This window comes from Myotis nattereri, assembly GCF_964212035.1.
Source record: "Myotis nattereri genome assembly, chromosome: 17".
Taxonomy (NCBI): Eukaryota; Metazoa; Chordata; class Mammalia; order Chiroptera; family Vespertilionidae; genus Myotis; species Myotis nattereri.
Window position 1 is genome coordinate 46685958 of NC_138092.1, and position 27052 is coordinate 46713009.

A 27052-nucleotide genomic window follows, 5' to 3' on the forward strand; every position below is an offset into this window, starting at 1 on the left:
TGGACAAATACATAAAGCCCTTCGCCTCCCCCCAGTGAACGCGGGCACTAGGCACCCTTTCTTTATGTCGGGCACTGCGTCTGTATTATGTAATTAATGATGGCCCGTCATGACCATATCGTTATAAGGGAGAAAACAGGACCTTTAGTGTCCACAGCTAATAAATTCATGGTGTTAATTTAAATCTCTCCCAACAACACAGTTAACAACCCACCCCTCTTCAGTCTGATCTTGGCTATGGAGTGAGCTAACTACACTCTGTTCAGTGTCCCTATAATCACACTCGTTAACTCATTCACACTTGGTGGACAACATTTTTGTACCTCTGATAAAGTTCTCTAAACTATTTCCCCCAAATACTGAAAGGCAAACAAAAACCCTTGAAGTGCAAAATGCTTAGATTGGACATTTATTGGAGCAGAACAGTAATATAACAATATAGGACAAAGGGTTAAACTTTGCAGTGTATGCTTTGGGGCAATGGTAAAACAAAAACTACAAGAAAAACGTGCTGAATCAGGGTAAAATGTAAAAACTTTAAAACTGCAATTGAACAGTTTCTCCCGCTACATTAATACTATTGCTTAAGGTAAATAAATACAAAACGAAGACCTCAAGCTTACAAAAGCTTTATTAACAGTTATGTCCCTAAGTTTGAAGGAAGGTAATAAAAATATATAGAAAAAAAGTATTTTGATTTATAGTTTACAAAACCAGTTTACTGTCATGTGCCCCAGAAAAATTGTAAGTTCCATTTCAAGATCATAAAATACATTCACTTTGCCCATAGTTAACAGCTACCAAACCACCAGCAGCACCCTGGCAGCCACACCGGCCTTCACAGACGCCCAGGAGAACCAGTGGTGCCTGAAGAGGCCCTTTCTCCCAGAAGCTCGATCTCCTCCAATCCCAGGCAGCTGGTCGGGTGGGTGGTTATGGACTGGACAAAACAATTTAGCCACCCCACCTCCTTTCCGATGACGCTGTTCACTTCATAACCCTGCAGGGATAAAAGGCATGCTGGTTACAGCAAATAGCCCTGCATGTTTTGCTCCCAACAATGCAGAACACGACTTCAAATAGTTGAGAACAACATTGGTAAGAAAGAAAAAAGAAAAAAAGGGCTGTGATTTATTATGGCAAGTGAAGGAACGAATTTTTTTCTGAAAACGGAATCGTGTTTTTACCCAAGAACATTTCAAATGTTACTGATGTTTGTTCGTGGATGCAACGATAAGCCTCTCCCAGCCGGCTGCCCTGGGAGAGGAGCGGAGGACTTGCCCGGGGACGAGCCCTGTTTATTAGCTGCGAACGCCGGGGCTGGGCGCGCATCTTGCTTGCAGCTGCCTCCCACTTCCTTTGGGACACTTCCCCAATCTAGCAACACTTCTGGTCAAAGGATCCTCTGGTATTTTGCCCCTAAACTTCCCTCTTCAATGGGATACTATTTCTTCTGGACTCACACTGCGTGTTGTAAGAAGCTTTTTACTCACGTTCTGATGAATATCTCGGTGGTCAGTTCGTCTTGGCCAAGTTTCATCTCTTGATGAAAACACAGACTAGGAAGGTGTGGTGTGCTCTCGTTAGTCTCTCCAGATCAAGCATGTCAAACTCAGAGGCTACCACGGGCCAAATAAGCGAGGCATGCGGCCTGCGAGTTTAACATGCCTGCTCTATCCCAGGGGTGGGCAAACTTTTTGACTCGAGGGCCACAGTGGGTTCTTAAACTGGACCGGAGGGCCGGAACAAAAGCATGGATGGAGTGTTTGTGTGAACTAATATAAATTCAAAGTAAACATCATTACATAAAAGGGTACGGTCTTTTTTTTCAATAGTTTTATTCATTTCAAACGGGCCGGATCCGGCCCGCGGGCCGTAGTTTGCCCACGGCTGCTCTAGATAAAATCTCAGAACATTTCTCTCTGGGGCCGAGGTGGGCTAAATACATTGGGATACACGCATCTCTGGCCTTGGAGACGGAAGCCCTAGGAGTAGCGTGCTCTTTCAGAAGCTCCTTTGCTGCCATCTGCAGAGTAACATCAGGAGTATCTCTCACTTCTCTGAGCCAGACCCTTGACAGATCCCTACAATGGCTTTGCTCAGCATGTCTTACAAAGTAGGCACATGTCTGTGCTTCTCGCCCTCCCATCGAAGGTGAGCGTCACTGCCCTCACCGGGTCTAAGCTGGGCTCGGACGCTTTTCTGGAACAGAGCGGTGGACAGGGCACTGAGTTCGTCCCAAGCGTGGCCAGGAAAGGCGCCCGGCGCGCTCTGCCTGCCTCTCTGGGGACCCAGACACGTGCTGTGTGGGTGTCTGGCCGGAGCCCGGGCAGGTCCCAGCCAATTGGAGCACAAAAGCCAGGGGGGACCGAAGGCCTTCTGGGGCTCCAGCCCAGCCTCTTGCCACCAGCTGACGCCCACTGGAGCGAGATGAGCTGTCCTGGCAGAACCCCGTCCTGTCCATAGGCCACTGAGCTGTGAGATGGTTTGTTGTGAAGCAGGAAATATCAGGATCAGTCTGGGTGTGATCCCTTCCTTCTGCTAGGAGGCGGGCATGGTGGCAATGCCTAACATACTAGTGCGGCCTGTAAAGAGTTCTCATTGCTCAGTAAAAGTTCGTGTAAGGTCAACAGAGTGGTCGGGGGAGGGAGAGCTGCTGGGAAGTGATGGAGAGAGAGAGAGAGAGAGGGGGGGGGGGGAGAGAGAGAAAGAGAGAGAGATGGACCTGTTGCCTCCCATAAGCCCCCTGACTAGGGATCAAACCTGCAAGCTAGGTGTGTGCCCTGACCAGGAATCAGATGCTCCAACCACCTGAGCCACACCAGCCAGGCACACACACAGTCCTTTTTATCACCCTCTTCCAGCTGCTTTCCGGGTCAGATGTAAAGCACTGATCCCCCTGTGAGTAGCGCTGGGGGTAGGGGCGAGTTCACTGAAATGCCCCTCAGGCTTGGCATTTGCCTTATTTCCTGGTGTCAGCGCTGAGAGTACCTGCAACGTTGGCACCTGAAGCTATCACAACCGGCGCCCCTCATCCAATGCACACACTCTAGCACACACGTACACGGCACTCACAGCTGTACGAGACAAACACATGAACACTCAAGTACACACACATGCTCTTTTGAGCTCTTTTAGGATTTTACATGAGGGAGCACTGCCATTGCGGAGTTTGATGTGGGGGAGGTGCCATCAGAAGGAAACCAATGGAGAAGAGCATTCCCACAGGCCTCCCCTGTCCCCGCCCCTGTGGAGAGTGGCCGTCCATCCCTGGAGGCCACCCGGAGGAGGCAGACCACTGGGTGGGGAGCCGCAGGACCGAGTGGGAGGCAGGCCTCGCGGAGGCCGCCTGGAGAATGCAGGCGAACCTGGGCCTGTCTGGGTGGAACAGCAGGTGAGTTGTGCAGCACTCCCAAGTGCTGCTGGGTTGGTTTGTTTAGGTTGTGGGTTTGGTTCATTTTCCTATGTGTCCTCCTGAAGCAGGAGTGTTACCAACACTTCCCCCAACACTCTCCACTTCCCTGATAACCCAGCTCTGTTCTCTTTAGCGCCCACTGAAAGCCCCGCCTTAGAAACCTCCCATCCCGGCTGTACCCAGGACCACGCCCTTCCCTCTTCCTCTCTTCTCTCCCCCAAGCACGGAGAGATGAGGCAATGAGGTACTGCTAACTCATCACCCATTAAACACACAGACTTCACTAAGAACAGACACACAGATGAGCCCATTTCCCCGACCCCACTCCCCAGTCTGGGCTGGCGACTGCCTCTCTGCACCCGACAAAACAGTGGCTGTGAGCCCTGCAACCCTTTGCTTCCCTTGCAGTCAAGTGTGGAGCTTGCCCCCTGGGTGGTTAGGGAGATGAAACAGGCAACGTGAGAAAAGCAACAGCCGTTCCTGGGCCACTGTAATTACTTACTTACACTCTACTTTGAAAGGACCAGGGAATACTTGTTTATAAGCCCTCCTGCAGCCTGGTCTAAACACCAACCCCTATTGGCACTGCAACCCCTTGTTTAGCACAGGGGTAAGGGGGGAATGAGGGGGTGTCATTGAGTTGTTTTAAAGAGACAGGCCCAGGCTGGTGGGCTTATCCTGGGGAGGGAGCCAGAAACCCTTGTATAGCTCCACAGGCGACTCTACCCTGAAATCCGCGCGGGAACCGTAGTCAGACCAGTGATTCTTTAAGGTTCTGTTCGGGACTGATCCACATTCCAACATAATCCAAACTCAGAGTTTAGATGTGAGAACGTGACGCTGTTCCGCCTCCTGGTGCTGCCCGCCCCTCGAGGGCAGGAGGCTGGGCACCAGGTGGCGGGCCGAGGGCAGCCTCCACGGGATGGACCAAATCAGCCTGATTCTGCTGGAATCAGAGCTGGAGTTGGGCCGGGAGAGCCCGTCAGGAAGTTCTGTACTATCAGTCTCCTGGCCCCGTAACCTCCTGAGCTGGCCGTCTGCCCATCGATATGGACCCCGGCCCCGGCCAGGGGCCTGTGCCTGGCACCACTCAGTGGTCAGCCCGGTGCCCTACTCTGGGCTCAGCAACTCCCTGGCCACTGCAGTGCTTGTCCATGGCTGCGGCCAGAGGGGGCACCTCCAGGACAGCTTCCTTGTATGAGGCTGCTCTCAGAAGAGAACTCTTGGCCCCAAGGTATGTTCAGGGGGTGGTTTTCTCGGAGGAGCAGCACTTTGCTGTCACACTGTAGTGACTCTCAGAACTAATGCTCATTACCAAATACTCAAACGGGACACAAAGGTGTGTATCTCAGTCAATCCTGTTCTCTTAATGTGAAACCACGGCAGCGGGACTTGAAATCTCAATCCTGTTCTACTCTCATCCCAGGCCTGGGGGTCAGATTCATGACTCTACTGTAAGGCTGAGCAGGAATAACCCCGATCCCAGAAAGGAAAGACCTGTTAGCAGACGGGGCATCTGCCGGTGATGAGAGCCGTCGGAGGGCCAGGCCGCGTGCAGTCTCGCACTCAGCACGTGCAGGTGTGCTGCGGGGCCGCCGGAGCGGGAAGCACACGGCACGGGGTCTGTATCTGGGGGAGATCTGCTAGCTGGGGGCTTCGAGCACAGAACACACATCCGGGCACTTACCCCGTCCTCACCGGCGGCGAACCTCAGGAGCGAGGCGATACTGCTCTGCATCAGCTGCAACGACAGTCACACGGCTGGGTTAGGGCTCCCGGCTGCGAGAGCGCTGGTGCTGACACTCACGCCTGGAGACGAACATGTTAGGCAGGAACCACTGCCTCCTCTCAGTAGCTCCGATCTCAAAGCCTTACGTCAAACGTGGCTTGTCAGGCCACAGACCTGGAAAGACTGTGTTCCTGAGGGTGAGTCCTTCACCTTTTCCCAGGGAAAGAGCAATGGGTGCGAGTCTACCCCAGGCGGGGAGCCAGAGCAGCTCCGCGAGGGACGGAGGGCGGACGCTCCTACCTTGACCCTCACTGTGCACTGGGGCCGCGCGGGGCAGGCCAGGAAGACCTGGAGGTGCCGTCGGAGGCCAGGAGAGGTGACCACGCGGGAGCAGTCCACACAGGAAAAGGCGCCTCTGTCGCTGGGAAGCACACAGGGAAGACACGGCCAGAACACAAGCGGATGAGCGTCTAGCAGTGGACAGACATTTTCCTGGACACGAATGAGTGCTGAGATAGCAGGGGATTTACTTTCCAAAACCAAGTTCCTGAAATAGGCCGCAGCAGCCGGGCTCGGCCTGCGCTGAGGGACAAAGGTCAGCTTCCCCCTCTGGCTGATGCGTGTGGGCATGAACCCGGCAGGGCACTCAGCAGGACGCCTCATCCAGCCGATCCAGCTGAGCATGAGGACAGCAAACGTCCCGCCAGCAAAGGGAAGCCCTGTGCCTGGCGAGAGGCAGGCAGGCCTCCTCTCCGCTGGACGGGACACCTGCTTTCAGTCGTCAGCATCTACGCGCCTTCCTGCTGCCAAGTCCACCTGTGGTTCCCACTCTGCTCGTCTCTTAGGCACGATCCAGCAACCCACTCGTTCAGACATGATGCCATCCAGCCAGGAGGTGCCAAGGAGACATCTGCCCTGGGCTTCTTACGAAGCAGGAAAGTAAGGAGCCCCTTTCTATCTGTCATGTGACAAGTCCACGTGGGAGGCCAGAGAACTGACTGGAGAAAGACCCTCCCGAGGGCGGTGGAGCGGGTGCTGGGCCCCTGCGGGCACAGCCAGGCACCAGTCCCCTGGCCTCTGGGAAGCCCGTGCCCCACGGAGGACAAGGTGCCAGTCACCAGGTTAGTCTTCTTTATTCATGTGAACCCTGGCTTTCGCTTTTCCCCTAATAACAAACCAACTGAGGACAGACCTGGCTTCTCTTTTACAAGATAACGAGCTGCAGGAACATGGAGAAACCCCCACGTGAGGAGAAGACCGTGTCCGCAGCCTCTGCCTTGCAGCGCAGCAGACGGGCTTTGCTGCGGAGCTCCTGCCCAGCCTGGGCCCTGGGGGGGGAGCTGCCCAGGGCAGGGAGGCAGGAGGGGTCCTGGGACTGGGCTGCCGCCCCCCGGGGTTTCAGGCCAGTCGCTGCCCCTTACCTGTCTTCTGGGCTCTGTTCCAATCTCTGGCTGCCACACCGGTCACACACAGGCCAGGAGAAGGCCGTGCTCTCGTCCACAGCGACCACAGTGCCTAGGCCGAGGGAGAGCAGGGCCAGCTCAGGGTCTGCCCTCCAGCCTCTCTGTGCTCCTCGGGACGCAGAGGGTAACCAAGGGCCTCGGATTTTTCTCTCACTTGTGAGTTTATATAAATGTCCCTGAGGTTTTTATAATGTCCGTGTATCGGACAGCATTATAACAATAAAAGGTAAGTTCTAAAACCTGCCCACATTACTACCTACCCAAGTGTTTTCATTTGTGCCCGCTCTCTCTAGCCTTCCTCCAGATGCACATGTGCTGGAGTCAGTACAAGCACATCCTCGGTGCCATGTCCCATCCTCCTTTTAGGCGGCTAAGTAACTACTCAGAATTGTTTTATCTGTCTTACTGATACCCCATCTGGGTGATGTGTCATAGTTCCCCCAACCACTCTCCAAATTGGACAGCTGGGTCTCCGAATTCCTTTGGCGGTTAAGCAGTGGGTGTCTTCCTGCTGAGGCCCTTTCTGTGCCGAGACCCCTTCCGTAGGATGGATTCCGAGAAGCAGAGCTACTGTGAGCAGCAGCGATAGAAACGCCTCTAGAAGGTGCTTCCCACAAGGTCTCTGACCCCGTCCCCTCCCCTCGAAGAGCACAGTCTCATGGCACTGAGTGTGGAAACCACTTTAAGTGTTTGCCTCCTGAACAGCACAACGGAATTCCTTATCTTGGTTTCCACTTCTTTGATAAGGAAAGATAAATACTCTATGGGTTTGTTAGTGTCTCTTATTCAGTGATTTCTCTGGTTTCCTATTTCTTTTTACTCCCACATTTGTGATTTATTTTTTTCAACAAACATGTAATGCTCTTTAGTGTGGGATACATGTGTAGCACTAAAAACATAAAGATGAATGCTGCAATCCAGATAAACAAATAATGAGTAAAAATACCATGAAATATGGGAGAAAATGTTTGCAAAGGACATATCTGGTAAAAGACTAATATCCACAATCTAGAATAATAAAAGCATAATATGCAAATGGACTGAACAGTCAAACAGCAGAATGACTGTCCGGGACCACGCTATGACACCCATTGGCGCCAGGCCGGCCAAGGCGGGTGTAATGTGATGTGATTAGTCGGGGGCTCGGCCATCACCCCATGATTGCCCCACAGAGGGAGGCCCAGGTCACTGGCTGGCATGCTGATAAATTTGGGGGCTCCACGATCACCCCAAAGAGGGAGGCCCAGGCTACCCTGCGGCAGTGCTGTGGCAGGTGTGTGGGGCCTCCCTCTGCAGGCGTGATCCATCGTGGGGCTCCCGGACTGTGAGAGGGCACAGGCCGGGCTGAGATCCCCCCTCCCCCCAGTGCAGGAATTTCATGCACCGGGCCTCTAGTATAAAATAAACTTTTAAAACTCAAGAGTAAGAACACAAACACCTAATTAAAAAATGGGTCAAAGACCTTAACAGACATCTCACCAAAGGAGATATACTGATGACAAATAAGCATATGAAAAGATGTCTAATATATCATCAGAGAAATGCAATTAAAACAATTGAATGCCAAACTGCACCCCTATTAGAATGGCCCAAGTCCAGAACGCGACACCACCAGAGGCCGGTGAGGACGAGGAGCAACAGGAACCCTCTCTCACCGCTGGGGGAATGCGAAACGGTGCAGCGACTGTGGAAGGTAGTTTGGTGGTTTCTTATAAAACTAAACACACCCTTACCACACAATCCAGCAATCAGACCCCTTGGTATTTACCCAAAGGAGCTGAAAGCTCAGTCCACGCAAGCACCTGAATACAGATGTCTGCAGCAGTTTTGGTCACAACTGGCAAAACTGAGAAGCAACGATGATGTCCTTCAGGAGGTGAAGGGACAGACAAACCGTGGCCCATCCAGACAACGGAATATTATTCATGCTAAAAATGAGCGATGAGGCCATGCAAAGACACGGAGGAAACGTAAGTACATAATGCTTGGTTAAAGAAGCCAGTTTTAAAAAGCCAATGATTCCAACGACACATAGACATTCTGGAAAAAGCAAAATGATACAACCAGTAAGAGGATCAGTGGCTGCCAAGTGTCACTGGGGCGGGAGAAATGAACAGGTGGAGTGGAGAGGATTTTTACACCAGTGAAGCTATTCCCCGGGATACTGTAATGATGGACACATGTCATACAGTTGTCTAAGCCCAAATAAAGGACAATACCAACAGTGACCTTAACATAAACTATGGCCTTTGGGTGACTAGGATGTGTCCAACTGTAGCACATGTACCATGCTGATGGGGGATGCTGACAGTGGCAGAGACTGTGTGTGAGTGTGTGTGTGTGTGTGTGTGTGTGTGTGTGTGTGAGGCGGGAGGCGCAGGGAGAATAAAGGAATCTCTGTACCTCCTGCTTAATTTTGCGGTACACCTAACATAAAATAAATGCTAAATTAAGAAATGGCCCTAACTGGTTTGGCTCAGTGGGTAGAGCGTCAGCCTGCGGACTGAAGGGTCCCAGTTTCGATTCCGGTCAAGGGCATGTACCTTGGTTGCAGGCACATCCCCAGTAGGGAGTGTGCAGGAGGCAGCTGATTGATGTTTCTCTCTCATCGATGTTTCTAACTCTCTATCCCTCTCCCTTCCTCTCTGTAAAAAAAATCAATAAAATATATTAAAAAAAAAAGAAAAAAAAGAAATGGAACAGACCCTTCAGAGGTGCAGAAGAGAGGCCCATTAGGCGGGCCTGAGGGTCAGGGAAGGCTTCATAAAAGAAGGGAACTGAGATAGGAATGCAGGTTGGGGTGGGGTGCAGGCCACACTGCTTCCTGGGGTGAGGCTTGAGGCCAAACAGGCATAAAGGAAAGGCAGGTAAAGTGGCTGTAGAGTTAACAGACTATGATTACTCAGGGTCTTGCTGAGGATTTTATTTTTTAAAAATATATTTTTACTAATATCAGAAAGAAAAAGAGAAGAAGAGAGAGAGAGATAGAAACATCAATGATGAGGGAGAATCATCGATTGGCTGCCTCATGCATGCCCCCCACTGGGGACCAAGAATTGAACCGGGACATCCTAGTTCATAGGTCGACACTCAATCACTGAGCCACGCTGGCTGGGCTTGCTGGGGCTTTTAGACTTGACTGTGGAAGGATGAGAAGCCAGTAAGAAATTTTAGAGATTGAGATGGTTCAATTTTCCTGGAGTGTGAAGCATTGCAGATATTCTGTTAAGTCACAGACCATCCTGTAGAAAGTGAAATGAGACGTTTGAATACAGTAAGATGGGACCTGCATTTCCAGTCATCCTTCCCACCCTCTGTGGTGGGGAAGAATTGCATTCCCACTAGAACAAGCATTAGAAAAAAATTTATCTGTAGAGGACAAAACAGATTTATGAGAACTAAGTAGGTTTGATTTATTAAAATACATTCATGTGATACATACTTGAATGACTTTCTAAAAATGAAAATAACATCTTGATTTTGAAAAGGCTGCCCTGCTAATTTCATTATCCTTGCAAATCTAATGACTATCAAGTTAAAGGGATAGAAATCATAGTTGATAAGAGCTTATAACATAGCCAGAAAGGAGTGTTGACTAATTCGCAACAGGCAAAGGCTTAAGACAAAGGGAGTGGCTCCCTCCCCAGACCCTGTGCCCAGCAGAGAGCCTGGCTCACAGCAGTAGTGGGTGTCTGCTAAATGGACCAATAAAAAGGAGATTGCTACCAATCACAGTTCCTTGTGATCCTGGGATACCTTTGGGTGTTAACAGCATTTACATTTATATGGAATTAAGTTACTTCCATCCAGTTAGGACAAGAGTTGAGGAAACGTATTTCATTTGGGATCTATACACCCTGGGAAATCCCTTCTGCAGACATAAATGAATTCCAAGGGATGCCTGGGAAGTGTAGTAACCTGTTAGTATCTAGAACATTCACTTAAGCGAGCATCAGAAAAAAAACAATTTTTGTTAGAGTTTGATAAGTGTGACGCCACACTCATCACTTAACTGCAATTTGCTATTAAAAGCCTTCACTGTCCTTATCTTGTTTACAGAACTCTCTTATAATTAGGTTTGGGAAAGGCGTATCACATATTTATTAAAACATCTTTTTTTAAAGGTCCTTTAAAAAGGTCGTATTGGAAGTGCTTCAACCCTTCTTTCCTTTTGGGTCACACAACAGCTACGTGCTCTGGACAGTCCGGGTTTTCCTGGCACTGTCAGCCTGGTTTAAAATTTTCTTCAGATACTTGGAACTCTCTGCCACACTACTCCCACCTTTCTGACAGAAAGAAGTTGGGGCTCAGACATTTTTCTTCTAGTTAGAGGCCAAGACTTTGCCACCACTTTCCAAGGAGACACAGAGTGTGCTTGCTGCAACCATTGCGACCATGGCAAGTAAGAGCATTATACACGAACCAGCAATGAATGTATACAGAAGTGGTGAGCAATACAAAGAAGAGAAAATCAATGATGCAAAACTTTTTCACCCCAGACAATAAACTGGAAGGAAGTGCCTGCATATGCTGGGAGTTGGTGTTTGGGGAGTGATGAGAAGGCCTGGTGACCCCAGTGAAGAGGAGAGGAGAGGAGTGGAGAGGAGAGGAGTGAAGAGTGGAGTGGAGTGAACTGTACAGATAAGAATTTACAAGATCATCTTCTATGGTTACTTTCGGTACATTCAATTTATTATATAACACTGGTATGTTTCCATTCATACCATTTGTCAAAAAATATATCATCATCATAATAAAAATACCATTTATTGATTTTCATCTTTGAGAATCAATCTGTAGACCAAGTGTGCAAGGCTTAATTATGATTATGGAATAAATTATCATGCAACAATATACAGAAACAGCTGTATGGTGGTGGTACAAAGACAGCAGTAAAAGCAGGGCCAGAGAGCTAATATTCACTTCCTACAAAGCAAGGAATAAAGAGATACCATGTTTAACTGATAAAACAAGAAGCAAACAAATTTACAAAATCCTTACAGCTCACATCATAGTTAATGGTGAGAAAGTAGATACTGTCTAAGATTAGGAAGAGAGCAAGAAAGTCCCCTACCACTACTTATATTAAAAACAGTACTGGAAGTACTAGCTAATACAGTAAGATAAAAAATTAAAAAAAGGAAATAAAAGGTATAAAGATTGGAAAGGAAGAATAAACTGTCCTTATGTCCTGGTGACATAGTTTTCTATGTTAACTATCCCAAAGAATCAACAACAAAAAACTAAAACCACAAAATAATTTTAGTACAATTGTAGGATACAAGGTTAAAATACAAAAGTAAATTGCTTTCCTATATATTAGCAATGAACAAATGGAATTTGAAATAAAAAACACACCACCATTTACATTAATGCTAAAATAAAGAAGCTACTTGGGTAAAACTATAACAAAATATCTACATGATCCAGATGAGAAAAACTACAGAACTATCATAAAAGAACTTAGAGGTCTAAAATTAATAGGTAGATATTCCATGCTCAGATTCAAGACCATCCCACTTAAAATCCCAGCAAGTTATTTTGTAGATATCAACAAACTGATTTAAAGTTCATATGGAAGGCAAGAAACCTAGAATCCACGTTCCACTTCATTGAAGAGCGCTACCGTTGCCGGTTGGTCACCTAAGCCAGAATCTTAGGGGTCATCACACACGTTCTCTCCTCCGCATCCGCCTTGCTCCCTCTGTACCAAATTCATTACCCGGCCTTCCAGTCCTTCTTAACGAAATCTCCTAGATTCACTCACCCTTTAGACGGTGCTCGCCCTCCTGCTGGCGGCTACCCCAGGCCCAGCCCCTCCACTCCGCTCTGCAGAGATGGGAGCTGGACCAGGCTCTCTCTGGGAGGTCCTGACAGCGAGCCCGCTGGCCTGCACAAGCCGGCCCTCTTCCTTTCCCTCAGGTCACTCCCTCTATGCAGGTGCCTTCGGCCTCCTTCCAGGGTCTGGGGCTTACCTACTCTATCCTCCCAGCAGCCTCCGTAAGCCCGCTTTCTCCCCACCAGCTATTCTTCCTGACCTCCCCGCTTCACCTCATGAGCTCCGCCCTGCCCTGGGAGACGCCAGTGACCGCCCTGCCCAGGGGAGGTGGCGCGGAGCACCCGCCCCGGGGAGGCTGAGGCGCGGGGTCTGGTGGTGTGCACGTCTGACATGTCCTCCTACACAGACTACACACCGAGAAGCGAGAACCCCTTCTGATGCTGCTCCTGTGTATCCCACGTCTGGAACATGTCAGGGACTCAACAACCACTTGCTGACAAGCGTGATATTCAAGAAAATAGAAATACCGTTTCCAATAAGATCGACTACCCACCTTGGACGCTGCAGATGCAGTTGACCTGAGTGACGGAATCCAGGCCATCGAGCCTCACAGGGCCCGGCAGCTCACAGGAGCGAGTGCCCGAGGCCACATCCAACACGGGCTCTGGCAGCGAGAGGACAGTGCGCTCACCACAAACAAGCCGACCTGTCGAGAGAGGCATTTCAGAGGGAAGCACTGAGGGAAGAGGGAGTTCTGCCAGGAAGGGCAGTGTCCTTTGCTAGGTCCCGATGGGTCGTGTGGGACGGGGGGCACCACTGCGGGGTCCCTTCATGGTGTCCAGTGACACGCGCACTGTGCAGAAAGGAAGCCCCAAGCCGCCAGCGTGCCAAGCTGAAAAAACACACAAATGCCACATTCATTTTCAACTCAAAAGGTGAATTTTATGGTATTAAAATTATTCCTCAAGAAAATATAGCCCTAACCAGTTTGGCTCAGTAGATAGAGCGTCGGCCTGCAGACTGAAAGGTCCCAGGTTCGATTCCTGTCAAGGGCATGTACCTTTGTTGCGGGCACATCCCCAGTAGGAGATGTGCAGGAGGCAGCTGACCGATGCTTTTCTCTCATTGATGTTTCTAACTCTCTATCCTTCTCCCTTCCTCTCTGTAAAAAATCAATAAAATACATTTTTTTAAAAAAAGAAAGTATATAAATATATAGTTGTATATATATATAGTTGTATACACACACACACACACACACACACACACACACACACACACACACACATATATATATATATATATAGTTGAGGTAGGCTCCTACTTTGATTCCTTGACGAAGTGTAGATGTTTACAATTTGTAGCTTTTCATTTGTTTTAAAAAATGTTGTCCCAGGCAATGGCTTAAGTGGCTCTTGCACCTGTAAGCTTGCCACCAACAGACAGTCCTAGAGTGACCACTGGCAGCTCTGACACCGTTTGCCCGTACTGCAAGGGGTTCTGGTTCGGTCCAGGCGGCCACGGCATGGTCAGTGAGAGCCTGGGCGGCACCAGGGGCCTCTCTACTCCACACGCCTTGTCTGCGGAGGGCTTATGGTGGCCCCGCAGTGTCTGAGCAGGACCTGGAAGCCCAAAGCCAAGGTCTGGAATCTGCAGAGCACCGCTGGCTCACAGCCGTCAGGAAGAAAGCTTACCCTGGTCTCGGAGAGCGTCTCTGAAGAAGAAGCTGTGGGGGGCAGCCTTGGCGAGTTCTTCCAGGACCTCCTGGCCCAGCACACACGAGGAGGTCACACAGACCGGCAGGGTTCTGGGGAAGCCAGAGGGGCTTTCATCCTGCGCTTGCAGGGTGACGTCAGTCACCGTCAGCCAGATCTCCCTTTGCTCCAGAAGCAAACTGCTTAGCTACGAGACACAGTCAAGACTAAGAACTTGATAGCTACTCTGACATCAAAGTAATTTTTAAAGCAATGTTAGATGACTGTTCTTGACATGAACATCATTTATATGAACATTATTACATGTTTACATTAACATCACTTGAACATATTTAAAAACATACAGGACTTGTCATGTTCTGGTCCATTGACATGGCTGTGCCCTATGAGCCCCATTTACATGGCTGTGCCCTGTGAGCCCCATTGACATGGCTATGCTCTGTGAGTCCCATTTACATGGCTGTGCCCTGTGAGCCCCAACCGTGCACCTGTAAAGGGCTCCTTCGCTCTGATCCCATCTGCCCTCTCCCGGTACTGCTCTCCGTGTCCTCTGACGTGCTCAGGAAGAGCTTGTTGTGCTCTGCCTCTTGATCCCATGTTTATACATCTATGATGCTAATGACCACACTGTCTTACATTTAGCACATACACATTCTCCTGTCCTGCTAGATTATAACCCCTGCCACCAAATTAATATGTGGAAGTCCTACCCTCCCATGTAATGGTCATGGAAGGATGGAAGGTGGTGCCTTTGTGAGGTAGTTAGGTCATAAAAGTGGAGTCCTCGCCCTAATCGGTTTGGCTCAGTGAATAGAAAGTCAGCCTGCGGACTCAAGGGTCCCAGGTTCGATTCTGGTCAAGGGCATGTACCTTGGTTGCGGGCACATCCCCAGTAGGGGGTGTGCAGGAGGCAGCTGATCGATGTTTTTCTCTCATGGATGTTTCTAACTCTCTATCCCTCTCCCTTCCTCTCTGTAAAAAATCAATAAAATATATTTTTTAAAAAAAGAGTGGAGTCCTCATAATGGGATGAGTGCCCTTATAAGACAGGAGAGAGCTGGCTGCCCCTCTGCTCTCGACAGTGAAGACACAGGAGTCGTCCTTTTGTGAACCCAGGGGAGAGCCCTCACCCAGAGCCTGACCATCGGGCACTTAGATCTCAGGCTTCCATACTGCAGAACTTTGAGAGATACATGTTTGCTGTTTAAGCCACAAACTCTATGGTATTTATTACAGAAGCCCAAACTGAGAATGACAGAACTACATCTTATTTGCTCTCAGATTTTGGTATAAAGCAGGTATCAAATGTTTGTTTTTGTTTTTCTCTTTTTTTCTTTCTTCTTTCATTATACTTTTTCCTTTTTCTTTTTTTATCTGCAAAAGTTCTAATACCCTTTCAATTTTATGCTAGTGGCATTCTGTCCTTTCCTCTTGATCAAAGTTTGGGATTCACTAGATGCAAATGGGGTCAAGGGTTTGGCGGGGAGGACCCTGGTGCTCTGTGGGGCTGGGCCGGGGAACCCGCTGGCGTGGATGGTGGATATTTACATAGTCTCACTGTGTCCGCCTACAAAATATTTGTTAGAGAGTTACTAATTAATTACTATGCAATATTTATTAGTTAACTTTATAGTGGAGAAACCTGGAAAATAACATCTTAATCAATTGATAAAATATCGCAGCACTGGGACAAATCTACTGTGTGCCTCCTGACATGAACACAATATTTTTATGTTGTATTCCAGTCAAAAATGCATAATCTGAATATATTCATGAGGTAACAAAAGGAAAATAGAAATGGAGGGACATTCAATTAGGTAACTGGCCTCTATTCTTCAAAAAATATCAAGGTCATAAAAGATAAGCATGGAGGATGTGGAGATTATTATGATAAGCGAAATAAGCCAATCAGAGAAAGACAAATATCATATGACCTCATTTGTATGTGGACTCTAATGAACATAATAAACTGATGAACAAAATTGAACCAGAGGCATGGAAACTTGTAACAGAGGGGAGAGGGGAAGGGATAATAGAAGGTGATAGGATTAGTTAAACAATATTTATGCATAGCCCATGGACACAGATAACAATGTGGGGAAGGCCTGGGGTGGGGTAGGGATTAAATAGAGGGGGGCAAAAAAGGTAGAATGGTGGACATCTATAATATCAAAAATTAAAAAAAGAATACTGCCCTAACCGGTTTGGCTCAGTGGATAGAGCATTGGCCTGCAGACTGAAGGGTCCCAGGTTTGATTCCAGTCAAGGGCATGTACCTTGGTTGTGGGCACATACCCAGTAGGGAGTGTGCAGGAGGCAGCTGATCGACGTTTCTCTCTCACCGATGTTTCTGATTCTCTATCCCTCTCCCTTCCTCTCTGTAAAAAATCAATAAAATATATTTAAAAAAAATAAAAAATAAATGAGTCCTGGGTAGATTAATTATCAATTTATGGTGGAAATAATATCCAGGGGACTGAGATGCATGTTCCTCTAAGTCACGGCCCAGCAGAGGTTTCTTGTGAAACATACATCACGGGTTGAATGTGCCAAAAGCATCTCCTTACTTGTCTCCTCTTAGCTGACTTGCGAAGCGGACAACGAGCCCCTCTAGGCCGCCCCCCCGAGACCTGCCCATGGCTGAGGCCTGCAGGGCTCCCGCAGCTGTCCAGCTCGCAGACACTGAAAACTTGGCTCCGAGAAGTGGCTGAGCTCAATCCTGAGATTCCCACTTTCACTCCAAGACTGAAGTTTCAGCTTCTCTTACTTTTCTACAACCTGCCCATGTCTCAGAAAGGAACTACGGTCACTGGGCAGAGTTACCCGAGTTTTATGCCTCAGTACTTAGCACAGTAGCCGGCACTCCACACCTACTCAAGGAGTGGCGTATGCCCTCTTCAGCACCAAGCATGCGTAACTCAATTCCAAAAATGCTTTTCTATCTTGATGCTCCATTAATTTCTAAGGGGGATGAATGATCCTTTAATAAACTATATAACACCTTATGCATTACAACACGTTATGAGGGGAAAAAGAGAGAGAGAGACAGCGATTACCAATGGTCTTTGATAAATCACTCTGGCATAGAAACTGCAACGGGTACCAAGATCACCAGTCTGAAAAGGCATTGAGAAAGATTTGTAACATCACACAAAGCACACAAATTAAAAAACAAAGTAACTGAAGGCCTTGTTAGAAATAAAGACATTACCTGGAAAATTTCTCGTAGGGAGCAAGGAGCTGGGGGCTGGTAAAGCTTAGAGACAGGGTCTTCAATGATATCAATCTGTCCCAGTGTGGGGTGAGCAGTGAGGACATAACAGAAGCGAGGAGGCAGAGGAGTGTTTGCCTGTTTGAAACAGGGCAGAAGTAGAACGTGAATGCATCATTAAAGACTCAAGTATGAAATGTAGTCTTTATACATTTTTATTCACAGGTGAATACTGTCTCTGAAAGGCTGATAAGAAATATCTATATAATAAATAGATTATGTTGTTTATCTCTGGGACCAATTATAAAAATTTGTACTTTTGAATTTATTACTGATTCAGATTTCATTTTAGAAACTTATTCTTCAAAGTATATTTAAAACACAATTGAGAACATTCTCTCAAATAATCTGGAAATGAGTATTTTTTAAACTGAATGTATTGGGGTGATATTGGCAGACAAAATTATATAGGTTTTAGGCACACAATTCTATAATATATCATGTGTATATTGTGATGTGTGTTCACCACCCCAAGTTTCCTTCCATCACCATTTATCCCCACAAAACCCTCTTTTACCTCCGCTACCCTCCTTCCCTGTCAATCACCATACTGTTGTCTGTGTCTATGAGTTTCTGTTTTCTTAATTCCTTCTCCTTTTTCACCCATCCCCACAACCCCCCTCCCCTGACAGCTGTCAGTCTGTTCTCTATGAGTCTGTTTCTATTTTGTTAGTTTACTTTGTTCATTAGATTCCACACATGAGTGAAATCATACAGTGTTGTCATTCTCTGACTGGCTTATTTCACTTAGCATAATGCTCTCCAGGTCCATCCATGCTGTTGCAAAGGGTAAGATTTCCTTACTTTTTATAGCTGAGTAGTATTCCATTGTGTAAATGTATCACGGCTTTTTTTTTTTAATTGGAAATGGGAATTTTTGACAGCAATTTGGCTGGTCCAGCACAGTCCAGAGTCATATTCTTAGCACTTTGCTAAGAAGTCAGCTACCACACAAACAAGACCACCCCAGTTTTCAGCATTGGGAACTATAGCCCAAAGCAATGCTGACCAGCCCGGTGGAGAATGCTTAGGGTACACAAAAGGGGACACATTTTAATCAGTCATTTTTTCTACCTGTGAGCAACTACTGTAAATAATATGATGAGGCAGGAAAATGGAAATTCCTGGCTAACTTGTCGACTGTATGAATACCCATGGATTTTATTTATTGGGTTTTATGAGTTTCTGCTCTAATTGGTAACTGAGTGTTGGTTTACTGGTGACTGGAAGCGGGTGGTGCTCTGCGTCTTGTTTAGTATGAGGCTAAGACCCTCACTTTGACCCTAATGGGATGACCCTAACAACTGTGGTTTAAAAACACCATCAAATTAACCTCAAGAAGAATATACTGAAGCGCAGAAGGAAAGCAACCGGAGCTTGGGCTTTCCAAGGATGTGAGTGGGTGTGACTCTCTGTCATGGCTCATGCTCACTGGCCCTGGCTTCTCGGGACTGTGGGCTGTGGAGGCAGTGCTTGGCGCAGCACCTGGCACGGAGCAGGTGGCGACCGGGGGGACCCCCTCAGATGCTGAGCTTACCTCTTCACAGGCCTGGCCGTGGCCAGGTGCTTTTAGAGGCACCACTGGAGGCCACAGAGTGTCAATCAAACTGAAGAGCCCTGCTGTCCTGGAAAAAGAAGAGATCTGTCAAAGGTGTGCATCACTAAGCATCACTCCCTAAGCACCTGGTCCAGGAGCTGGCCACAGACAGATCTGCTTAGCAGACACCACCCCTAATGCCAAGGGCCCACCATGCAGGATAAGTGGCGATCCAGGTGGAAAAGACAGCAGCACACAGAGACATACAAACCTTCAAACGGACTGCACCAGAACAGGACAGAGACTGGTCATTACATTATAATACATCTTCCTTTCCAGTTTGGAGGCCTTTGATTTCTTCTTGTCTGATCGCTATGGCTAGGACTTCCAGTACCATGCTGAACAAGAGTGGTAGAAGAGGGCCTCCCTGTCTTGTTCCTGTTCTTAGGGCAAATGGTTTTAGCTTTTGCCGATTGAGTATGATGTTGGCTGTAGGTTTGTCATATATGGCCTTTATTACGCTGATGTCTGATCCCTCTTGTCCCACTTTGTTGAGGGTTTTTATCAAAAAAGGGCGTTGGATTTTGTCCAATGCTTTTTCTGCATCAATTAATATGATCATGTGATTTTTGTCTTGCAATAGGTTTAGGTGATGTATTACATTTATTGGTTTGCGAATAATTATACCAGCCTTGCATCTCTGGAATAAATCCCAGCTGGTCATGGTGTATGATCTTTTTAATGTATTTCTGGACCCGATTTGCTAAAATTTTGTTGAGGATTTTAGTGTCTATGTTCATTGGCCTGTAGTTCTCTTTCTTTGTCGTGTCATTATCTGGTTTTGGAATTAAGGTAATGCTGGCCTCATAGAAAGACTTTGGAAGTTTTCCTTCCTCTTGAATTTTTTGCAATAGCTTGAGGAGAGTGTTAGTTCTTCTTTGAATATTTGGCAAAACTCCCCTGTGAATCCACCTGGACCAGGGCTTTTGTTTGCTGGGAGTTTTTTGATTACTGCTTCAATTTCATCAGTAGTTATCAGCCTATTCAGGTTTTCTGATACTTTTATTCACAGATGACATGATACCGTACATAGAAAACCCTAAAGAGTCCATAAAAAGACTACTAAATTTAATAAAGAATTCGGCAATGTACCAGGATACAAAATTAGCACCCCAAAATCCATGGCATTTTTATGCAACAACAGTGAACTCTCAGAAAGAGAAATAAAAAAAAATTATCCCATTTACCACTGTAACAAAAAATTAAGATACTTAGGAATAAACTTAACCAAGGAGGTAAAAGACCTGTACTCTGAAAACTGCATGACGTTGAAAAAAGAGATAGTTCAAGGTATAAAGTGAAAGACTATACCATGTTCATGGATTGGTAGACTCAATATCATTAAAATGTCCACATTACTCAAAGCAATCTACAGAATCAATAAATCACTATTAAAATACCAAGGGCATATTTCACAGACCTAGAACAAACACTCCAAAAATTTATATGGAGCCAAAAAAGACCCCAAATAGCAGCAGGAATCTTGAGAAAGAAGAACATAGTTGGAGGAATCACAATACCAGATATCAAGTTGTACTACAAAGCAATTGTGTTCAAAACAGCCAGGAACTGGCATAAGAACAGGCATATAGACCAATGGAACAGAACAGAGAACCCAGAAGTCGACCCACACAACTACGCTCGGTTAATATTTGACAAAGAAGGCAAGAGTATACACTGGAGCAGAGACAGTCTCTTCAATAAAAGGTGTTGGGAAAATTGGACAGGATATGTAAAAAAATGAAACTAGACCACCAACTTATACCAAACACAAAAATAAACTAAAAATGGATAAAAGACTTAAATGTAAGACGTGAAACCATAAAAATCCTAGAAGAAACCATAGGCATCAAAATCTCAGACATCTCTTGTAGCAACATGTTTATCAATACTTCTCCTAGGACAATGGAAACTAAGGAGAAAATAAACAAATGGGACCACATTAAAATAAAAAGCTTCTGCACAGCAAAACCACCATCAACAAAATAACAAGAGAGCCCACTACATGGGAGAACATATTTGCTAATGATACATCCGATAAGGGGTTAATCTCCAAAATATATAGGGAACTCATGAAACTTAATAAAAGGAAGACAAGCAATCCAGTTAAAAAATGGGCAAAGGGCCTAAACAGACACTTCTCTAAAGTGGACATACAAATGGCCAAGAGACATATGAAAACATGCTCAAAGTCACTAATCATCCGAGAGATGCAAATCAAAACAACAATGATATATCATCTCACACCTGTCAGAATGGCTACCATCAACAAATGACAAGTGCTGGTGAGGTTGTGGAGAAAAAGGAACCCTTGTGCACTGCTGGTGGGAATGCAGAGTGGTGCAGCCACTGTGGAAAACAGTATGGAGTTTCCTCAAAATATTAAAAATGGAACTCCCATTTCACCCAGTGATCTCATTTCTAGGAAGATAGCCTAAGAAACCCGAAACACTCATCAGAAAGAATATATGAACCCCTATGCTCACAGCAGTGCAATTTACAATAGCTAAGATTTGCAAACAGCCTAAGTGCCCATCAGCAGATGAGTGGATTAGAAAACTGTGGTACATCTACACAACGGAATACTACGTGGCAATAAAGAGAAAGAACTCTTACCACTTGCAGCAGCATGGATGGACCTGGAGAGTATTATGCTAAGCAAAATAAGCCAGTAAGAGAAAGGTATCACATGATCTCACTCATAAGTGGAGTTCAATGAACAACATAAACTAATGATCAAAAATAGATCCAGAGACATAGAAACATTGAACAGACTGTCAAACCTCAGAGGGAAGGCAGGGGAGGGTGGAGGCAGGGAAGAGACCAACCAATGAACTCATATGTGTACACGCATAACTCACAGACACAGAGAGTGGGGTGGTGAGGGCTGAGGGGGGTGTGGGTGGGAGCGGGCTGGAAGAGGTTAATGGGGGGGAAAGGAGGACCTATGTAATACTTTCAACAATAAAGATTTTTTTAAAAATTATAATACATTGGCACAATGTAATATACAGCCATTGAAATGGTTATATACAAAGTATTTAAGAATGGAAAGATGTTTATGTAGCCCTGGACCAGTTGGTTAGAGCATTGTCCCGAAAAGGTAAGGTTGTGGGTTTAATCCCTGGTCAGGGAACATACAAGAATCAAACAGTAAATGCATGAATAAGTGTAACAACAAATCAATCTTTCTCTTTCCCTCTCCCTCTCCCCCTCTCTTCCTCTCTCTCCTTCATTCTCTCCCTCCTTCCCTTCTTTTCTCTCTAAAATCAATCAAAAAGTAAAAATTTTTAAAAAAGATGTTTATGTGTGTTCAAAATTATGCTAGAAATCTTAGAAAAGCACAAAATCCTCTTTTATAGGAAGGCACTGACATCCATTTATAAACATAATAACAGCTACTTTATTACTTTATTATGGGCCAAGGGCTGTTTTAAGCATATTACATGTATCATGTTTAAGTTTCATGATAACCATATTTGTGTAAATAAAAATTATAGCAAGTTAACTGATTTCCTCAAGGTTACACTTTCCAGCAACAAAAAGTAGTTTAAACTCAGAGAGATAAAAAGAAAGTATTTCTTCAGAGCCCTCCGCTGCCCATGGCAAGGTTGGCTCACTGTTCTGCAGTGTCCCCACCTTCCCTAGGAAGTGTCCATGCCACGCACATGCCATGTACACGCCACGCCACTGGACAGCACAGAGGTTCTAGGGGCTACTACCAGGAGCAACAGGCTGAAGCCAACGCCAGACCAAACCACCCCACCAGGACCTGGCGACACTTTAAGACTTTCTCAAGACAATATCATCTGCGTTACAGTGGCCTCTTGCTTGCTACTGGGGCACCGCAGCATCCTGGGGGGCCTGAAAGTGAGAACGGTGATGGGGAGCCCTGGGGAGCTGGGCTGCAGGGCAGCTGGGCACACCCTCTGGCCGGAGCCCTGGGTCTGCCCTGAAATGGTGGTGCTGAAAAGGGGGGGCTGGGAGGGGGTCTGCAGATATGCTTGGGGACAATGGTCTCATCCCCAAGGTGTTTCTCCATTAGGCAGAGGGGAGGTCTGGAGAGACAAAAAGTGAAACTAGAGAATCAAAGAAATCATAGAAAAGTTTAAAAGTAACTAAAGAAGAGAGAACAGCCAACAGGAATAGAATGAGTTATGTGACAGGGGCCAGGAACCTGCACTAATCTAACCCCTCTCTTTAAAGAAAGGCAAGAGTGTAAGTCACATGGCACAGTTCACCTTTCTCATCAGGACTTTTATTTGGTACTAGAGGCCCGGTGCACAAAAATTTGTGCACTCGGGGGGGAGGGGGGGTCCCTCAGCCCAGCCTGTGCCCTCTCGCAGTCTGGGACCCCTTGGGAGATAACGACCTGCTGGCTTAGGCCTGCTCCCGGGTGGCAGAGGGCAGGCCCAATCCCTAGGTGCAGCCCCTGGTTGGGCTCAGAGCAGGGCTGATTGGGGAGTTGGGGCGCCGCCCCCTGTCATGCACAGAGCAGGGCGGATTGGGAGGTTGCAATGCCACCCTCAGTCACGCTCAGGGTAGGGCTGATTGGGGGGTTGGGGCACCGCCCCCTGTCACACTCAAGGCAGGGTCGATGGGGAGGTTGCAGGGTCACCCCCTGTCACGCACAGAGCAGGCCAATCAGGGGGTTGGGGCGCTGCCCCATCACGCACAGAGCAGGGCCGATCAGGGGGTTGGGGAGCTCCCCCCTGTCACGCACAGAGCAGGGCCCATCAGGGGGTTGAGGAGCTCCCCCCTGTTACTCACAGAGCAGGGCCGATAGGGGGTTGGGGCGCCGCCCTCTATCACCCACAGAGCAGGGCCGATCAGGGGGTTGGGGCGCCGCCACTGTCACACTCGGGGCAGGGCCGATGGGGAGGTTATGGCTCTACCCCATCACACACTGAGCAGGGCCCGTGGGGGGGAGGGGGTTGGGGCGCCGCCCTCTATCACCCACTGAGCAGGGCCGATCAGGGGGTTGGGGCGCCTTCACCTGTCACGAACAGAGCAGGGCCAATAGGGAGGTTGTGGCCCTGCTGCCTGTCACACACAGAGCCGCAGGGCAATCAGGAGGTTTGGGCGCTGCCCCCTGTCACGCTGATCCCAGTGCTGGGAGGCATATTACCCTTTTACTATATATGATAGAGGCCTGGTGCACGGGCGGGGGCTGGCTGGTTTGCCCTGAAGGGTGTCCTGGATCAGGGTGGGGGTCCCCACTGGGGTGCCTGGCCAGCCTGGGTGAGGGGATGATGGCTGTTTGCAGCTGGTCACACACCCTTCAGGGTGGGGGTCCCCACTGGGGTGCCTGGCCAGTCTGGGTGAGGGGCTGAGGGCTGTTTTTAGGCTGGGACTAAAGCTCCCAACTGCTCCTTTTTTTCTTTTTACTCTGGGCCAGCTTTAGCTCTGAGGCTCCAGCTCTTAGGCCTTTGCTCCTGAAAGCAGGTATCCGATTTGTTTCGGTTCTTGAAACTCTGTATCAACTCCAGCTCTGAGATCCCAGCCGGCTGAAAGCTGGTTTCTGGGGTTTTGTTTAGCGTCTATATTTGTTACAATGTTTGAAAAAACTGCATGCTCAGAGGCCTGCAGTGGCCTGCGGGGAACGTTGGTTTCCACCGTCACTGAAGCAAGCAAGCCTCATGTTAGTTTCAAGCTGCCTGGCTGCCGGCCGCCATCTTGGCTGACAGTTAATTTGCATATCGCCCTGATTAGCCAATGGGAAGGGTAGCGGTCGTAAGCCAATTACCATGTTTCTCTGTTATTAGTGTAGATAAGGTGAAAATGCTCAGAGAAGAAGGAAATATTAAGCCATTGCGACACATCTAGATGCAAAATGAATGCAGTATAAAGGATTTACCACCTCACTTTCCCAGGCTTTTCTCCTCGGAGAGATGTCAAGTATTGTCAGGGTGACACAGTGCTTTCACCATTTCCTCGGCGCTTTATTCATGAGGTCAGCCTGCTGCTGGGTGGGGCTGGGGGAGGGCTAGCTCACAGCACTGTCTTGGAATCCACTGGGAACCGTGAGACGTGCATGTGTGGGACCACATCCCTGTAGGACCACAGGCTAAGTCTGGGGGTTGAAGAGAAGGTCTGTGCTGGCCGTCTGACAGCTGCTACCGACCTAGAAGCCCCCAGTCAGCGTGCTTGGCTACCGTCGCCGTTGTTCTCACAAGAAGGCCAGCCTCTTGAGAGCAGGCTCCGTGGCTGCTCCATGGGGAGTCTGGCGCCTGTGGTGCTGAACCCTGGGAGGAAGGGTGAAGGGTGTGGCCGTGCTCACAGGGCCACCCGACTCCTTCCCCGGCTTGCGCCTGCGCTTCGTGAAGGCCAGCCACCCTGGCACCTGTCAGACACAGCAGGCTGTCCCTCAATGTTTCCATTTGAGAATTTTTCATAAGCCTTGATTTTTCTTTTAGGAAACCCATGGCTTCTAACAAAATGTATTTCGCCTAATCTCACTTGTTCACTTAATTAATCTAGTATCAGATATGCTACTAGGTGAAAATACGGTTAGACATAATTTAAGAAGAAAAAAGAATGTTTTCCAGCAGGTAGCTTATCCTTTTAAACCTTTTAGGTCACCCTCATATACACAAAAGGCAACCCTGAATGAATTAAACAAACATTTGCCTTAATACTGAAATGCATTTTGGTCTGCCAGAGTAGACATCACCAAATGCCCTAGGACAGTGGTCGGCAAACTCACTAGTCAACAGAACCAAATATCAACAGTACGATTGAAATTTCTTTTGAGAGCCAAATTTTTTAAACTTAAACTATATAGGTAGGTACATTGTTATTAACTTAATTAGGGTACTCCTAAGGCTTAGGAAGAGCCACACTAAGGGGCCAAAGAGCCGCATGTGGCTGGAGAGCCGCAGTTTGCGGAGATCACGGTCCTAGGAGATCATTAGCAAATGAATAGGAGACATGGAAACCATGAGACCCTAACAAGATTAGGTAACCAATGATTAAAATGTATCATTATGCTGGTGAGGTGGCAAATGGGGCAGTCACTTTGGAAAAGTTTGGCAGAAACCCAGCAAAGCCACCCAAGAAAACGAAAAAGTTACGGTCCGTGCAAAACCTGTATATGACTGTTCACAGCAGTATTACTCATGATAATCAGAGAGTGGAAACAACCCGAATGTCTACCACCTGTGAATGGATAAGTGAATCGGGTGTAATGGAGTGTCAGGCAGCCATAAAGAGGAATGAAATACTGACATGCCACAGCACAGAAGAACCTCGAAAATGACGCTAAGTGAAAGAAGCTAAGCACAAAAAGCCACAGGCTGTATGTTTTTCTATATGTGAAATGTTTAGTATACTCAAACCCATGAGCCAGAAAGCAGAGTCGTGTTTGTCAGGGGCTAATAGGTAGGGGGTTTCTTTATGGGGTCATAAAAGTGTTCTGGAATCAGATGGTCATGATGGTTGCACAACTTCATGAATAAAACCAATGAATAGTATATTTTTAAAAGGGTAAATTTTATGGGATGTAAATTACATCTCAATAAAGTTGTCCTTAAAAAAAAAAAAAGACAGTGGTTTCCAGCAAGGAGACATCTAACCCTGATCTTTCCTCAGCTCTGCTCAACAACTTTGCTCCAAACATCATCTTTCTTCCCTTTCCTCGCAGCTTTCCCCCAAATGTACCTCAAAACTTCCGGGAAACAAAACGCTGGGGACTTTAAAATCAAATAGCAATGCTGTCGTCTTTCCTGGAAAGCTTCCCCAGGACCCAGCAGGCAGTGCAAAGGCTGGGAGAAAGATGCAGAGAAGCCAGGAAAAGCCAGGCAATGCTCAGTCAGCACCTTTCTTCCGGGATGCCTGCGCCTTCTTCCTTTTCCTAAGTCATGTGGGGCATCAGGCCCATGTCCCTCCCGAGTGCCCTCATGCCCAGGGGCGCCAGGAGGCTGCTGACTGAACCGCCTCTGTTGACCCATGGGAGTGAGGTCTGGCTCTGGACAGGCTGGCCCTGCATGAGAGCTCTTCGGAAAGAACAAGAGACCGAGTGCTCACAGTGTTTGTGGAAGCAAGGAGAACGCGGGTTAGAATACTAGGAGAGATACACCCCTCA

General features: G+C 47.5%; 1 protein-coding gene across 1 annotated transcript in view; it reads right to left on the bottom strand.

Moving 5' to 3' along the window:
• Positions 1-613: 613 nt before the first annotated feature.
• The window catches only part of SPIDR (scaffold protein involved in DNA repair), a 273150-nt gene continuing 246711 nt past the window's right edge, over positions 614-27052 (bottom strand). Inside the window, exons 12-20 of the mRNA XM_081110967.1 lie at positions 18910-18997; positions 17313-17450; positions 17158-17217; positions 14081-14288; positions 12940-13092; positions 6566-6659; positions 5445-5565; positions 5103-5156; positions 614-1000 (exon numbers count right to left, since the gene is read on the bottom strand). Coding sequence (XP_080967093.1) covers positions 839-1000; positions 5103-5156; positions 5445-5565; positions 6566-6659; positions 12940-13092; positions 14081-14288; positions 17158-17217; positions 17313-17450; positions 18910-18997 — 1078 coding nt within the window. The 3' untranslated portion in view covers positions 614-838. The remainder of the gene's footprint in view (positions 1001-5102; positions 5157-5444; positions 5566-6565; positions 6660-12939; positions 13093-14080; positions 14289-17157; positions 17218-17312; positions 17451-18909; positions 18998-27052) is intronic.